The sequence below is a fragment of the Solanum stenotomum genome, chromosome 1, assembly GCF_019186545.1.
Source record: "Solanum stenotomum isolate F172 chromosome 1, ASM1918654v1, whole genome shotgun sequence".
Classification (NCBI taxonomy): domain Eukaryota; kingdom Viridiplantae; phylum Streptophyta; class Magnoliopsida; order Solanales; family Solanaceae; genus Solanum; species Solanum stenotomum.
This window is the reverse complement of record NC_064282.1, coordinates 6,317,409-6,332,274: the sequence shown is the minus strand read 5'-3', so window position 1 is coordinate 6,332,274 and position 14,866 is coordinate 6,317,409. Positions and strand designations below refer to the sequence as shown.

Genomic DNA, 14,866 nt, shown 5'->3' with positions numbered 1-14,866 from the left:
CCTAGACCTTTCTGAAATCTTTCATTGAAAAATAAGAAGTTGGTTTTCGCTTTCTCTTCTATAAAAGGAGAGAAAGACACCAAACTCCACCATTAATCTTCTTTCAGGTTTCACCTTGCCGTTGAAAGACACAATATTCATGGCTTCCATCAACATTTCTTTCCCTTCAACATCTCTCAGTCGATCCCAGTAAGCTTTTTCTTTTCAAGAATCAATCTGTTGATTTTAGGAATCTGGGTTTTGTAGTGTCCTGTTATGGGTTCTTTCTTTTTATGATGGGTATGTTTGAATTCACCGTGGATGCATTTCTTGAAAAGGGAAAGCTTTATTTGACTTGGATTTGTACATTTCTTGAATGGTTTCTTGGAATTGTTCTTGTTTGAACTTTACAGAGTCGCACTCTGTTTTACAATTTTACTGCTTTTCAAGATTCTTTATTTGACTTGGTGATGGATTATTTAGGCATTGAGGCGTAGTAGTAGTAGTTTAATTGACATGTAGCATATCTAGTCATGTAAAAACTTGCTAAGATCTGTCAATAGCATCAGCTTAGTTTATAATGTGGTTGAACATTCTCCGTTCACCTGTTTAAATATTGATTTCTCACCTTTCAATTTCTTAAATAATTGCAGGATTATGAGTTTTCCCTAATCTGCTAACTTTTTTTGTAGAGCATTAAAGAACTTCAAGTTGTTCAATGGATTGCATTCCGGAGATCTAGTTTCTCTTAATGGGGTATCTTCAGGGTCATTCATACGGCTTAATGCTAGACCACACTTAACCATCAAGAATGATTTCAAGATTAATTCTGCATTGCTATCTGGTGAAGGAGACATTCGTTCTCAATCCAGGGGAGAAGCTTCTCTGTTTAGTAACCTCTCTACAGGAACTGAGACTCAACCTGATGCTGTAACCTTTGCAACGCTAGAAGCAGATGGCGTTCCAACAACAAGTGGTTTTCTTTCAGATGATGATGAATGTGATTTGGATTGTCCGACGGAAGGTTTTTCATCTGTTCCTGAGGCTATTGAAGACATTCGCCAAGGAAAGGTAGGTTCTTCTTAAAAGTCAACAAGAGTTTTTCTTATGTTTGTAAAAATAAACTTAAGTCAATCCTTATTGCAGATGGTGCTAGTTACAGATGATGAAGACAGAGAAAATGAAGGGGATTTAGTTATGGCTGCATCCAAAGCTACATCAGAAGCAATGGCTTTCTTTGTGAAGTATGGAACAGGGATAGTTTGTGTGAGCATGACAGAAGAACACTTGGAGAGGTTACAGCTTCCATTGATGGTAAACGATAAAAAGAATGAGGAGAAACTTTGTACAGCATTCACAGTCTCAGTGGTATGTATTAACTTGATTACTTACGTTTGCATCTCTTTTTGTAAGGGTGGAGTTGGGGGTGGTATGGGTGATGTGCAAGGGAGCTTCCTTAATGGCAAGCGAGTTCTCATTTCAGAATTTGGGAATTTAACATTTCTAAACCTGCCTGATACAGTCAAATTACTAAGTTGTTTGATATCTAAACCTTACCAACTAAAGAAAGAAGAAAAAAAGATGTAAGAAGTTTTCTGCTACAAATTTCGTGGGATGCTTTGTAAACAGAAAGAGTATTACTGTACCAAGTCCAACACTATAATTGTTGTGCAAGCACGCCTACTTGCCTTGCCATTTTTCCAATTGGAGAGTTACTCTCAATCAATGCTGGGATATTGTGTTCTCCAGGGAATATTTCAAGGATCTACTATCTAGTGTATGCTATTCTGGCAACTGTGTGGAATACGACAACCTTTATCTTCAATGTTTTACTTCTACGTTTAATAAGGGCTAAAACATAAATGAACATACCTAAGGCTTGTTTCTGAAAGATGTTCTAACATTTAATTCTTTTAATTTGGTTTCTGTGCTAAAAGATCTCTTGAGAATTATCCGTCCTGTGTGATCCCTCTTGCTGCTAGTTGTCCTTTCAGCATCCTAGTCTTGTCTCCTTCTAATTGGATGCTTACGAAGCATTAATGGTAAAACAATCATGCAGGACGCGAAACATGGAACGACTACAGGAGTATCTGCTCATGATAGAGCAACGACAGTATTGGCACTTGCGTCCGGAGATTCAAAGCCTGAGGATTTCAATCGCCCGGGGCATATTTTTCCTTTGAAATACAGGGAAGGCGGGGTTTTAAAACGAGCTGGACATACTGAGGCTTCTGTGGATCTTGCCGTGTTAGCTGGCTTAGACCCTGTTGGAGTAATATGTGAGGTTGTGGATGATGATGGTTCCATGGCTAGATTGCCTATGCTTCGTAAATTTGCAAAAGAACATAACTTGAAGATCATATCAGTTGCTGACTTAATCAGGTGGTTAACAGATCTGCTTCTGATTTCTTTAAGAGTTGGTGTTATGTTACCAATTTCAAATAAAAAAATTTCTTTAAGAGTTGGTGTTGCTGAATAAATTCTTTCGTGGTTTATTGTTTTGTCATGCTTTAACGAGGTGATAAATACTTCTGATGGTTCTAAAGTGAGGCTTCCTTTTCTGAGTGGATCTATTTTTCTATTTAGCTTCTTCTTTCTTTTATCTACTGCATACTAGGCAGTTAATTTGGGAGATTGTGCAAAAGTCCATGCCCCTTATTCCTCAAGAGAAACCAAGAGATGTGTTAAAGTTCTGATTTGATAGTCAGGAGCACCCTGTAATAGCGTCCTAATCCTGATTTCCACATTCTATTTTTGGGTAAACCACTTCTTAGTATACTTCAGACAGTTCCCATTTAAGTCAATGATTTCCTTATATTGTGTAAGCTTACTTATCCCCAAAAACTGTAAGCTTAGCTCTCACTTCTAAGGATGAAGATAGACTTAGGCTTTTCTATCACTGGGCATCATGGAATCAATGGTGATATAAATCTTTTCAGTTACTGAACAACCAGACTACAAGAGATTGGAGATGCAGCAAGTCTTTGAAGAAACTTTATCTTCATGGGTTGGTGCATTGCATCTGTTCTTTTACTAAATTGTGTCTGCCAACACATCCATGTGCTAACATACTATGTCTAGTTTAGTTTTACTTGATCAAAAGAAGTCTACTTTTGATTTTTTTTTTCATTTCGTTTGCATTTAGCTGCATTAATATCTTAAAACTCAGTAGATGTGACTTCTCTTATCCTTGCTTTGTCCAGCAAATGCTTGAAAGCAAGCTTTCATTTATCATTTCTGCTACATTAGCTTTTGGTACATCATCTGACAAGAACTTCCTTTTACAGATATAGGAGGAAAACAGATCAGCTGGTAGAGCATGCTTCTGCTGCAAGAATACCTACTATGTGGGGCCCGTTTACTGCCCATTGCTTCAAGTCAATAATAGATGGAATTGAGCACATTGCTATGGTTAAGGTAAGCAACTTTCAGGATATTCTCGCATATATCTTCGGCAGTGGTTGGACTACTCGAAGTTGTACAAACATATCAGTTTGTTGTGCTTCACTAATCACAAAACTAGATATCTTATCTATTTGAAACATGAAGTTCCATCTTCTTCTTAAGTGGAAAGGGGACGAGCACGTTTACTATTGTATCTTACATCACTTTACAGTTTGACGTCCAGTTTGACATCCTTGTAGAATTTTATTAATGTAAACTATGGGCGTATTTGGCTTGACGAGTTCATTTTGTTGGTACTGATTTGGGATGAATTTGTTGAATGACCAGGGGGATATAGGAGATGGACAAGATATTCTTGTCCGGGTACACTCGGAATGCCTCACAGGAGATATATTTGGTTCAGCCAGATGTGACTGTGGATCCCAGCTGGCAACTGCAATGCAACAAATTGAGGCTGCTGGCAGGGGGGTTTTGGTTTACCTCCGTGGTCATGAGGGTAGAGGCATTGGTTTGGGTCACAAACTTCGTGCTTATAATTTACAAGATGCTGGACGTGATACTGTTGAAGCGAATGAAGATCTTGGTTTGCCCATTGATTCAAGAGAGTACGGGGTTGGTGCACAGGTACTCACTTCCTATATAGGCTGTCTCTGGATTGTGCTGTAACTTTTGTGTAAATCTTGTTGTCTTAACGCAAAACTAATTTTTTTTCATCTGCAGATCTTAAGGGATCTTGGTGTTCGAACTATGAAGCTGATGACTAACAATCCTGCAAAATACAGCGGGCTCAAGGGTTATGGTTTGGCAATTTCTGGTAGGGTCCCCGTTGTTACTCCCATTACAAAAGATAACAAGAGATATTTGGAAACAAAACGTGCTAAAATGGGCCATGTATATGGTTTGAACCTTATTCGCCCGGCAACCAGCACCAGCACCAGCACCAGCACAACAAATGGTAAACCAAACTCTGAGAATACTTCTACTATAAGATGATCTGGTTGGCGAATAACTTGCTTGAGGAATAGCTATCACCTTTAACACATAATTCAAATATTAATCATTATTTATTGCTCATCGTACCTAAATATTGATTTCTTGGTGCTGATATTTTACGGACAATTCTTTTTGTCCTTGGATGTATATTAGCATTTATGAGAAGTAATGCAATTCACCTTGTCAAGTGTTAGTGAAAGCCAACAGAGACTTTGGTGATAACAAAGAGTATGTATGTACGTACACATATCATCACGATTTAAGTTTATATGACACATGTTTTTCGTTGATTTAAACAAAGAGTACTAGTGATGAATGAAGAAAACAACAAGGAATATTACATAATAATGTACTAGTTCCGTTTTATCCAAATGGAAGGAATGCTACTTTGGAAGTGGAGAACAAAATGTCAAGATATCATCATCTCTCTCGAATTCAGCCATGTCATTCTCCTTCAAACTAACCCATGCTTCTACTCCATCACTATCCTTTGTGTCCATCAGCATAATGACTTCAATAGCATCAAGGCTAACGGAGCTCACCCAGAATGGCTTTCCCCAACCAAAGTCAGCTTCATACCAAGAGAATCCACACCAACTAGTGCACGAATAAATGTCCATCTCGTCACCTTGGCAAAGCATGTCTACAGCTTTTATCTGATTGTTAACAACTAAAGAGAAAACATCATCAACACTTGTCGCCTTACCAATGCTTACGCATGTGTCCCGTATTGTATTTCCTACCAACTCATGATTCAACTCCTGGCTTGCCTCTAGATCAGCAATTCCAAACATGGTACCATTACCTAGAGCATGTTCTAAAGATGGTAACTTTGATTTTCCTCTCAAATTAATAGGAAATAAAAAAGATGAGCCCCTTGAATGTCCATTTTTGGCGGTGGAAATGCCTGCAAGAACCTTCCATATTAACGACATAACGACCATCACTCTAGTAGGCTTAATGGCACTTGAATATTTGATTGTATTTTTGAGCTTAGTTATCGCCAAAGCATCAAACACAAACCTCCTCGTGAAACTCTTAGTGCCCCTGTTGGATGGTGGTGAATATTGAATTCCTGATAGCACTCTTGTGGGAAATAGGGATGACAAGTGACCAAAACTTGGGAGACAATCTTTTGTCGTTCCTGTAAGGCAAGTGTGCGCCCATTCCTTGACTAATGTTGCTAAAGTGAAAGCATCAGCTACAATGTGTGAAATTTGTATGGCTATGACTAGTCCTCCACAATTGAATAGGTTCACTTGGACACCAAGTAATGGACTTGATGGTAGATCTGAGTATGGTGGAACAGCACTAGGCCATGGAAGAAAATCATTCAAAAGCTCAGTGTTGGGTCCTTGGTGAAGAAATTCAGCAAGATCCGCGTTGACTTTGGTTTGGACATACTCAACACCTTCATCATTGCACTGAATTGAGAATTCATCTTCATTAAATCTCCCTGCTATAGGGTAAAAGTTGGTTAATATCTGGGCCAAAGATTTTTGCAACTTATCACATCTTTCAGTAGTCGTACTGCAGCTTGGCAAGTAGTGGAAGAGTACTGGCACATATGCACGAGGAACCATCTGATCGAAAAATGAAAGCTTGAGGGTCTGAAGATGATTCGGGGTAGGAATTGAGGGCTTCAACATTTTCCTGCTGTGGATTTGGATCTCTAACTTGGCCATTAATTAGGATTAGCAACAAAAGAGAGTTTGAATACACTAGAGTGTTTCTTAATAGGGAAATAAAATAGTATCTGCTAATGATATGGATCTGAGCAATTAAAAATGTGTGGATGCATTTTTGGACCAGATTATTAACGGAGTTCATTTTTGTTTATTCTGCTAGTTAGGCTTTTGTTCATTAAATAAAAGCAAATGGTTCCATCAATAAGCCGGCCCAAAAGTGACCGGCCGAGCTCAAACAAAAAAACAAAAATACAGGCATTGATCCAATCTAGATGCCTATCCAAGCTGATTCTCTCAGTTTTATTTGCATACGAATTTATATTATATAATACAATTAAAGAGAAGCACTAGAAATTTGGACTAATATATATATATATATATATATATATCCCTGAATGGATCAAGCTGATTGCTTCAACAAACAAAGATATAAGTTATTAACTCTATCATCAGCTAGGATTTGTATCCCATGACTCAAGATAGTTTGAAAAATAATGAATATCTACCAACTCGGCAAACAACATAATTTGTTTGTGATGAATGGAGAAAACAAGAAATCGAAAGGAATGGATCCAATGCTATTTTGGAAGTGGAGAACAAAATATCAATATTATTTCAGATCAATCAGGGGTGGACACACATGTTTAACTATACTAATACATAAACTATATGTATAAATCATATATTATCTGTCAACAGATCAGCTAACTCATTTCCTTACAAGAGGTGACAACTTGATCCCTCCACATTCACAATTCAATTGAAATTAGATATTCCTTTTCATCATATAAATAAACAGGGAAAAACCAAAACAGAATCTTATCACTACGCTCTTATGAAAATTTTACACTTCAAAATGAATCATTTTATCCACATGGAGGAATCAAATGCTACTTTTGAAGTGTATGACAATATTTCAGAAGTTCTCTCGAATTCAGTCATTTCATTCTCCTTCAAACTAACCCATGCATGCTTCTATTCCGTCACCATCTTTTGTGTCATTTAGGATAAATACTTCAAAAGGCTTGCTAACACTGCTCTTTCCCCAACCAAAGTCTGCTTCGTACCAGGGGAATCTGCACTAACTAGTGCTCGGATAAATGTCTATCGCGTCTCCTAGACCAAGTTTGTTTATAACTTCTGTGCCACAGGTAGCAAACATAGATGTAATATCATCAATGTTTGCCTTACCAATGCTTGCAGATGTGTCCCTTGTTGTACTTCCTACCACGTTAACAAAGCCATTTAACTCATTTCTCAACTGGTTTGCCTCAATAGAAGCAACAACCGTCACGTATAAATTCCCTAGAGCGTTCTCTAAAGAAGGCAAATTTAATTTTCCCCTCAAATTAATCGGAAATAGTAAAGACGATGACCCCCTTGAATGTCCATGTCTGGTTATTGAATTGCCTACTAGAACCTTCCATAGGAATGAAAGAAGGACCACCAGTCGAGTAGGTCTGGTGAATGTAGCACTCAAATTGATTCTGTCTTTGAGATTTGCTATTGCGAAAGCATCAAACACAAACCTCTTGGTGACAATCTCAGGGCCTACGTTGGAAGGCGGTGAAACTTGAGGTCCTGATAGCACTGTTGGGGGAAAGAGCGATGACAAGTGACCGAAACTTTGGAGACAATCTTTTGTTGTCCCTGTTTGGGTAATGTGTGCTCATTCCTTGACAAATGATCCTAATGTGAAACCATCAGCTAGAATATGTGAAATATTTATCCCAATGACTAGTCCTCCACAATTGAATATGTTCTTCACTTGGACACTAAGTAGTAAACTTGATGGCAAATCAGTTAGAAGAAAGTCGTTCAAAAGCTCAATCTTGATGGAGAAACTGTTAAGTCCTCGAATGGAGGTTCTGTGAGTCTAAGAGGAAGAAGACCAACAGTGAAAAATAAAATTGTGTATTGTATTGAATGAATCAGTTACAGAGTATGCTACAGAATATATATACAAGTGCTTTTCTTCACTCCACTGATCAAGTTAGTTATAACTAACTTGTACTATTAACTAACTACTGCCACGTCAGCTAATCTACAACTAACTAACTAATTTAGCTAATTACTAACTAGCTAACTAATTGTAGTGTCTTCAATAGAAACTCAGCAAGAGCCGCATTGACTTTGGATTCAACACCTTGGTCGTTGCAGTGAATAGAGGTGTCATCTTTATTAAATCTTCCAGCTAGAGGGTAAAACTTGGTTAAAGTATCGGCTAAAGATTGTTGCAACTTGTCACATCTAATTTGATCAGTAATTCGTGGAACAATATTGATTGGTACAAATATATGAGGAGCACTCTAATCAAACAATGAAAGTTTGAGGGTCCGTAGATGATTTGGGGTAGGAGTTGAAGGCTTTACCATTTTCCTTAGCTGGATTTAAATATCTAAATGAGCCATTAAGATACCAAAAACAACAGAGAATTAAGAAATAAGTAGTAGTATTTGGAAATGATGGCAAGAGTTACTTTTTCTCTTTTTGTTGATTTCGAGTGGTTTGTTTTTTAAGGAGGGCTTAACGCACGTTTTAATTAAACATTGGTACAAGATGGCAACGCAGGTGTACTTTGAACCAATAATACATACATACACTAGGCGTTTCTGGCGGCATTTTGCAAACTTTGGTAAGCATTAGTTTATTGCTCTCAATTATCATTCATTATATCCATATCCATATAGTAACGATTTTTATTAGACTTACTACTTAATTTAATTAGGAGTATTATATTTCCACATATTTCACAACAAAGGGATAAAGGAGGGGTCAACGGAGAAATGATTTTGAACTTCTGATAGCAACATTTTGATCTCTGACTCGTTCCAGCAAAATACAATTTTTTTTTAAAGTAACAAGTGTTGTTATAATGCTATTATATGGCTTAGATTTCTCGGCTCAGAGGATGGTAATAACACCCCACTACCGTCAAACGCAACTTGCAATTGCTTATATATCGATAATTCATCAAACAAAGCAACTTGCAATTGCTTATATATCGTTAATTAATCAAATTAAGTTGCAATAGCTTAGGTCTTGAAATTAGATTGATTTGAAGTTGAAGAAATTTTATGTGGACATATAATTTGAATTTTTCAAGCGGTATCTTTTTCTCCATAATTTGTGAAAACTATCAAAATTACTTTGACTCATATGCAACCTTACCAAAAGGACGAACCACAATTAATAAACAAAGTACTAAAAGGCGCCCAATTAGTAAAAAGATTCACAGGTCAAATAAAGCTAGTAACTAATTGTTCATTAATATAATCCCCTTACAAAGTACCAACAATCTTCACTTTGACACAATTTTTTCTTTCTTTTTACAAGATTTAAAATGATGGATCTTTATTTGCAAATAATAAACTTATGAGTCAAATTATATATTTAAAAAAAATTGAAATCACTACTTGAAATTTGAAACTTTGTTGGAGAATTTGAAATTGAAGTTCTGTTCACATTTCATTAACAAACGCTAATTTCAAATTTGAGCCCTAAATCCAATGGCCGTTACACTCTCGATAATTTCTTCGCAATAAACATTTACGTTCTTACATTCAAGTCCTTGCTGAAACAACTCAGCTAGCTTTCCATCTACTTTTGTTTCCAAGCATTCAACACCATGGTCACTGCAATCAATAATGAGAAAAACCTTGATCCTTGATAAGTGGATAAAACTTGGATGAAGGAAGTTCACCTTGGTCACCATCAACAAAGACTGTTTTACACATCAATTAATTAACGCCATATTTTCCATCATACGGTATTTACAGAAGAGATCCTGTGTAAATGCTTCAATCAATCACGGAGATAAATGACAGTTTCTTAATCTTGCCTCTCCTCTTCAGTATCATGCAAAAGAACACCTCGGACTCTGGCCCTGTAAACCGAGCAACTACTCATTGAAGTAACACTTTTAATATCGATGCAAGGATAAGTTGAATTAACTTACCTACGATGTGCTGGTACCACACGGTTAATCACCTTAGTAGAGGGAAGTTGGGCTGCTTGCTTAACTGCAATTGGGTAAAGGATGAACGAATTAACAGATTAAATGCAGTAATACCTACAGGTAGACAATTAGCTGCAGCAACAGTGATTGTTAATGGTAAAATTAAAATCCATTTATACATGTCAGTGGACATCACATAAAGGATGTGAATTGTTCTCCTACAGAAGTACTCTATAGAATACTTAATAGAGAAGAAAAAATAGGACAATACAGGAAGTCTGGGATTGGCAAAAGGTATAGTCTGCAAATACATCCGAGGAGGAAAATTATCAAAAAAAGCCTTTGATACAGAAGTTTTCGGAAACTTATTAATTGCACTATCAAGTTTCTTTTTGTCTTTTCTCCGCATTAATAAACTAGCCAAGGCTTTGATCACTAATCTAAACTTGTTCAAACGATAGTTGAAGAATCGAAATTCAATCCTGTACAGGCCTCATTTCAACTTCCCGCTTCAAAATGGATATATATTTTTAACTATACCTGGAGACTCTAGTGAGCTACTGACGGTTGCAGTATCTGAGGCTGTGTTTACAGTAATCTTTTGTCTTTTAGAGTACAGAAGTGCATCGAGCTGCTTCTGCGCAGTTTCATTCTTTTCCTGCCAAGTAAACAAAACAACTATAAACAACATAATCATACTCCTTACAGTCTAGCAACACTTCTTTACATCCCAAGTTCTTGTTGTGGATTTTACTTTCTGAGATTGTCATAAAATAACATGCATTTCCTACTATTGAATGCTTTACCACGTACAACAAATCTGTACAATAAAAAAGGCTACATAGGAAGCAGTTTTTTAAACTACCCAACTCCCACACTTCTCAATCACTAACATCACATCAACCAACTACTTTTTTCTCAAGTTCCAGAGTTTGACAGGTTATGACCTGGTAAATACTGTGGTGGTGGGCAAGGAGACTACTCGTGTCTCTGTGCTTTTGATGGGAGGGTGTGGTGCGCTACAAAGTATAGCAAGACGGATTGAGCAACAGTTTTTTTTTTTCCTAAGTCGAGTTAAGACAACACAGAGAATTATAATGGAGCTAACATCCTTCATCTATTGGATAGTGAGCACGATTTCATTTTTAAGAAAAAAGGATAAACATGTTCAGTCAAATAGCGAGGGACAAAAAGATAAAGATTATCGTATAATACAGACCAAAAACCTCAAGTTCCCCATGAATAAATGAAATTGCAAGAGATGGAACAAAGGAAAATGAAAACAAGCATTTATTCATTTGTGAAGCAACTAGCATAGACAAAGTCAAATTTCACAAAAGTTTAAGGCTGATTGAAAAAAGAATACCTTTTCTTCAGATAATACATTTGTCAACTCACAGCATCGTTGTTTCTCTGCAAAGAAAACCGCAAGAAAATGAAATGCACTCTCAGAAAGATAATGTATCGTTAGGCACATGAGGTCATCAAGAGTCAAAAGGAACATATAGAATTATTGGAGATTTGTTCACAAAACAGGGCAGAATAAGGAAAAAGTTGAGCATAGACATGATAGCATATGAATAAGTTGAGGAAATAGTGCAAACTGCACCATTTTAGTAAATTCTTACATGAAGTTTCTAAGATTGAACGAATGTAGAGGTGTGCAATATGTTTACTTTTTTATGTTAGACCTATGCTAGAGGTGCAAAAAGGGGACTTGGAAAGTTGTACCCATGCTAGAGTGGTAGTTCTGAAAAGAAAAGACAACCAGAGTATACAAGTGGGAATGATACTATTTTAAAAACAATACGTACATTTCACACTTTTGGCAGAGTAACAATTGATGACACAACCTGATCGCCCTTTTGTTAGCAATCTAAGATCACTCTTTCAGAAAGCAAGAAGTGCAAAAACATGACAGAACTCTTGGGTTCTAAGCGTGAAGCGAAAAGTGAACCATGCGCTTCTTCAAACTAAGGCGCACAATTTACCGAAATTACATAAATTAACTAACATATGAGAGTATAGTAAGTAAAAGAAACTTTACACGCAAACTAATTTCAATATCCAATGTACAAGCTTGACAAAATTAACATTAACTCAAATGAAATATCACTAGAACGTTAATTCCACCAACTCATGCAAAGTCACCTTCAAAGACTGAAGAAGGAAAAACAAAGAGATATAGAAGGGCTACTGCAGCTTTTCTAGAAGAACTTAAAGAAGAAGCAGCAATTGGGCCTGACTGTCTAATCTTGAAATGGCACCACTGATAACACCAAAAACAGTTGGAAATACTTTCCATAAGCTTTAACCAATTAATTACAGGTATTCATCAATTAAATTAACAACATAAACCACTCACGGATCAGGGTACAGACCAGCTTTAAGCAAACGATGTACATTTGTGAATGTTGTGTAGAGTTCCAAAGAAAGATTTGCCATTGCTTCAGTTGCTGCAGTATCCACAAGTTTACTAAGTGATATAGCGATTCTTGGCATCCCCTTGACTTTCTGGGCAACCAATTTTGCATGTGCAGCGCCTGAAAGAAAGAGAGGGGGGGGGGGGGGGGGGGGAATCAATACGAAACCTCAAATATTCAAAAATTCCAACTAAGAAACTCATTCTAAAAGAGAAACAACAGAAACAAAGGATGAAGGCTAATTATTGTCATTGCACATGAAGAGGGTTTTGATAAGAAGATTACCTAAACCAATAATATATCTGTATAGTTTTAAGGACCTGACTTAACAAATAACTTCATATATTGGTTTAGACCTGGCATCATAAAATTTAGCCTCCCTTTGAAAGTTTTCACTAACACTAAGAAATATGAAAATACTCCAGCGAGAATTGGTAAATTTTGTGACTCAAGGAATATTCGCAGCATTGAATCCAAAACTGTATGAGCATAAACTTGGGTCGTTTTTAAGGATTATGGACAACCGATTTAGATTTATGTCTGATAGATCTCTGACAGAAGCAATATTTTTGGTAACTAAGTTCGATGAAAATTTATTAACAGAGGAAAATATATCTTCACCTGATATTCAATGACTCAAGAAAACATATGATAAGAGGGACAAGAAAAAATCTCAAGAAGGTGTCAGAGAACAACGAATTTCATATAAAATATATAAAGGATACGCACAAATGAACTATCACAAGTGTGAGAATAATGTAAAGAGACATAGAGGAGTTTCTAATAACTGTATGTTTACATTAGAGATCTGACTTAAGCCCATACTTGTTCACCATTGTTTCAACCTTCAGAACGTCTTCAAAATTAAACATCAATTCTATTGGAGATATGCTTTCTCATTTATCAAAAACCTACGGCATATGCTTCTTGCTAAAAAGAGGAAAGAGAAAAGGAAATATTGTCTATACATATTTTACCACTGAACAAATTTGAAGAGGATAAAATTAAAGATCACCTCCAACTTTTGACTGTCCATCCATAACAAGCTTCACATCTTCAGACTTTACGGCAGCTATAAGGTAATCTACAAAGTCAGACCAAGAGCCTCCTATACCAGTTCTGTCCCTCTGTATAGAATGATATGAAACTAGTGACTATGATTTGAAACATAAGAACCAAACTTGGCTTAGATCCTCTTAAGAATGAACCAGAAACAAAAAGATTAAAAAAAAAGATGTCAAAAGAACAATGATTACAAATAAAACCACCAAAAAGATAGGCTAAACAAAGACAACTATGCAAGAATTAATTACTCATTACTCATAATTAGCATGTGGAATGTATGTTATATTCTCTTTTCTACCAAACAGCTTTTATTCCAGTTATCTAAAGAATATGTAAAATGTGTCCTGTCCATAATTTCGTCAACTAGTAATATCTGCTTCAAACAGTTTCGAAGGAATCAATCGATATGTCGCAAGCCATACTATAGGCATTTTATGGAAATTATCAAATACCATTCAGTTCAATATGAAGTTAGGAGAAAGTTCAGTTAGGTTTCTTTTACTTTATCTCTCTCTATCCCTCTTAAAAAAGAAATGAAAATATAGAAGTAAAACGTTTCATCCTAATAGCAGTACAAGCATCTAAAAACTTTGTTTTTGATAATTGGTTAGATTATGCAATATTTCAAGTCTAGTTGCTGGATTTGAGCTTAAACCCTCTTCATTTTATTTTTTTAAAAAAGTAATTAAATTTGTGTTTAAATTCTCCGATTGGCCTTCCCTAAATCTATCCACATTAGCAATTAGAGCAGAAAATCTAGAATTGAAATGAGAGAATAAAACTTTTGCATAGAATTGAGAGTCCAAAATAAGAAGTAAAGTAAGTTGAATAGGAGGCAAACCATATCTTCAAGCTCCTGCGCAGATTTCAAAGCGTCCCACGTATTTGAATGGAAGTCAGTGGCGCAGACATGGAGAGTAGAGGGATCACTTGGCAATCCGTGGACATGAAAGAGGAAAGGCTTTAAAGGGGTTTTGTGAGGTGCTGACCACTCTGCATTTATTCGCCCAAAAATTGGTTCCATTTCATCAAACCCCATTTCCAAATTTTTCTCTCTGCAAAAAGGGGATATATCACTGATACAGAAAGCAAACTTTGCCTAGAGAAAGATGTAAGCAAAAATTTTGTTGTTTTCTTCAGAGCAAAAGTCTATTAGGTTGTAGTATACTGTACAATTTCGTGGCTTGACCCGCCATAGACGGTGATGTTTTAAACTGGGTCATCCTATTTTGTGCTCAAAATAAATAATTAAATTCAATATATTTTAAAGATAAATTATACAATTAAATGTGTAAAACAGTCTTGGATGTATATATTTTGGCTTTCGTATTTCCATCAGGCTCACAACAAAAGAA

At 36.3% G+C, this 14,866-nt stretch overlaps 3 protein-coding genes and 1 pseudogene across 4 annotated transcripts; 1 reads left to right on the top strand and 3 right to left on the bottom strand.

Annotated features, from left to right (window-relative positions):
- Positions 1-31: 31 nt before the first annotated feature.
- On the top strand, positions 32-4,566 carry LOC125868890 (bifunctional riboflavin biosynthesis protein RIBA 1, chloroplastic-like). The gene is made up of 7 exons (XM_049549459.1): positions 32-189; positions 672-1,050; positions 1,126-1,347; positions 2,039-2,361; positions 3,267-3,396; positions 3,712-4,008; positions 4,105-4,566. The coding sequence occupies exons 1-7, from the start codon at positions 140-142 to the stop codon at positions 4,375-4,377; spliced, it is 1,674 nt and encodes a 557-aa protein (XP_049405416.1). The 5' UTR covers positions 32-139; the 3' UTR covers positions 4,378-4,566.
- A 134-nt stretch (positions 4,567-4,700) lies between these two features.
- LOC125868899 (acetyl-CoA-benzylalcohol acetyltransferase-like) lies at positions 4,701-6,174 on the bottom strand. The gene has a single exon (XM_049549468.1). It carries the CDS (start codon positions 6,060-6,062, stop codon positions 4,761-4,763), a length of 1,302 nt encoding a protein of 433 aa, XP_049405425.1. The 5' UTR covers positions 6,063-6,174; the 3' UTR covers positions 4,701-4,760.
- Positions 6,175-6,926: 752 nt separating this feature from the next.
- Positions 6,927-8,476, bottom strand: LOC125853335 (acetyl-CoA-benzylalcohol acetyltransferase-like; annotated as a pseudogene).
- Positions 8,477-9,402: 926 nt separating this feature from the next.
- Positions 9,403-14,676, bottom strand: LOC125853710 (uncharacterized). 2 transcript variants are annotated; one of them, XR_007445206.1, is made up of 8 exons: positions 14,353-14,676; positions 13,462-13,573; positions 12,405-12,566; positions 11,390-11,436; positions 10,564-10,681; positions 10,024-10,087; positions 9,769-9,951; positions 9,499-9,700 (listed from the first exon to the last, which is right to left on the bottom strand). XR_007445206.1 is itself a non-coding variant. In XM_049533442.1 (7 exons), exons 1-7 carry the CDS (start codon positions 14,548-14,550, stop codon positions 9,897-9,899), a joined length of 756 nt encoding a protein of 251 aa, XP_049389399.1. In that variant the 5' UTR covers positions 14,551-14,676; the 3' UTR covers positions 9,403-9,896. The 2 variants fall into 2 exon arrangements, 1 of the variants encoding a protein (XP_049389399.1); XM_049533442.1 differs by having other exon boundaries at positions 9,403-9,951.
- Between the last annotated feature and the right edge of the window lie 190 nt (positions 14,677-14,866).

Coding starts and splice junctions, on each gene's coding strand:
- LOC125868890 (XM_049549459.1), top strand. CDS start 140: ATGGCTTCCATCAACATTTCTTTCCCTTCAACATCTCTCAGTCGATCC. Junction 1,348..2,038: donor CAGCATTCACAGTCTCAGTG/GTATGTATTAAC, acceptor ACAATCATGCAG/GACGCGAAACATGGAACGAC. Junction 3,397..3,711: donor AGCACATTGCTATGGTTAAG/GTAAGCAACTTT, acceptor TTGAATGACCAG/GGGGATATAGGAGATGGACA.
- LOC125868899 (XM_049549468.1), bottom strand. CDS start 6,062: ATGGCCAAGTTAGAGATCCAAATCCACAGCAGGAAAATGTTGAAGCCC.
- LOC125853710 (XM_049533442.1), bottom strand. CDS start 14,550: ATGGGGTTTGATGAAATGGAACCAATTTTTGGGCGAATAAATGCAGAG. Junction 13,574..14,352: donor CGCAGGAGCTTGAAGATATG/GTTTGCCTCCTA, acceptor CATTCTATACAG/AGGGACAGAACTGGTATAGG. Junction 11,437..12,404: donor ACATCGTTTGCTTAAAGCTG/GTCTGTACCCTG, acceptor TTTTCTTTGCAG/AGAAACAACGATGCTGTGAG.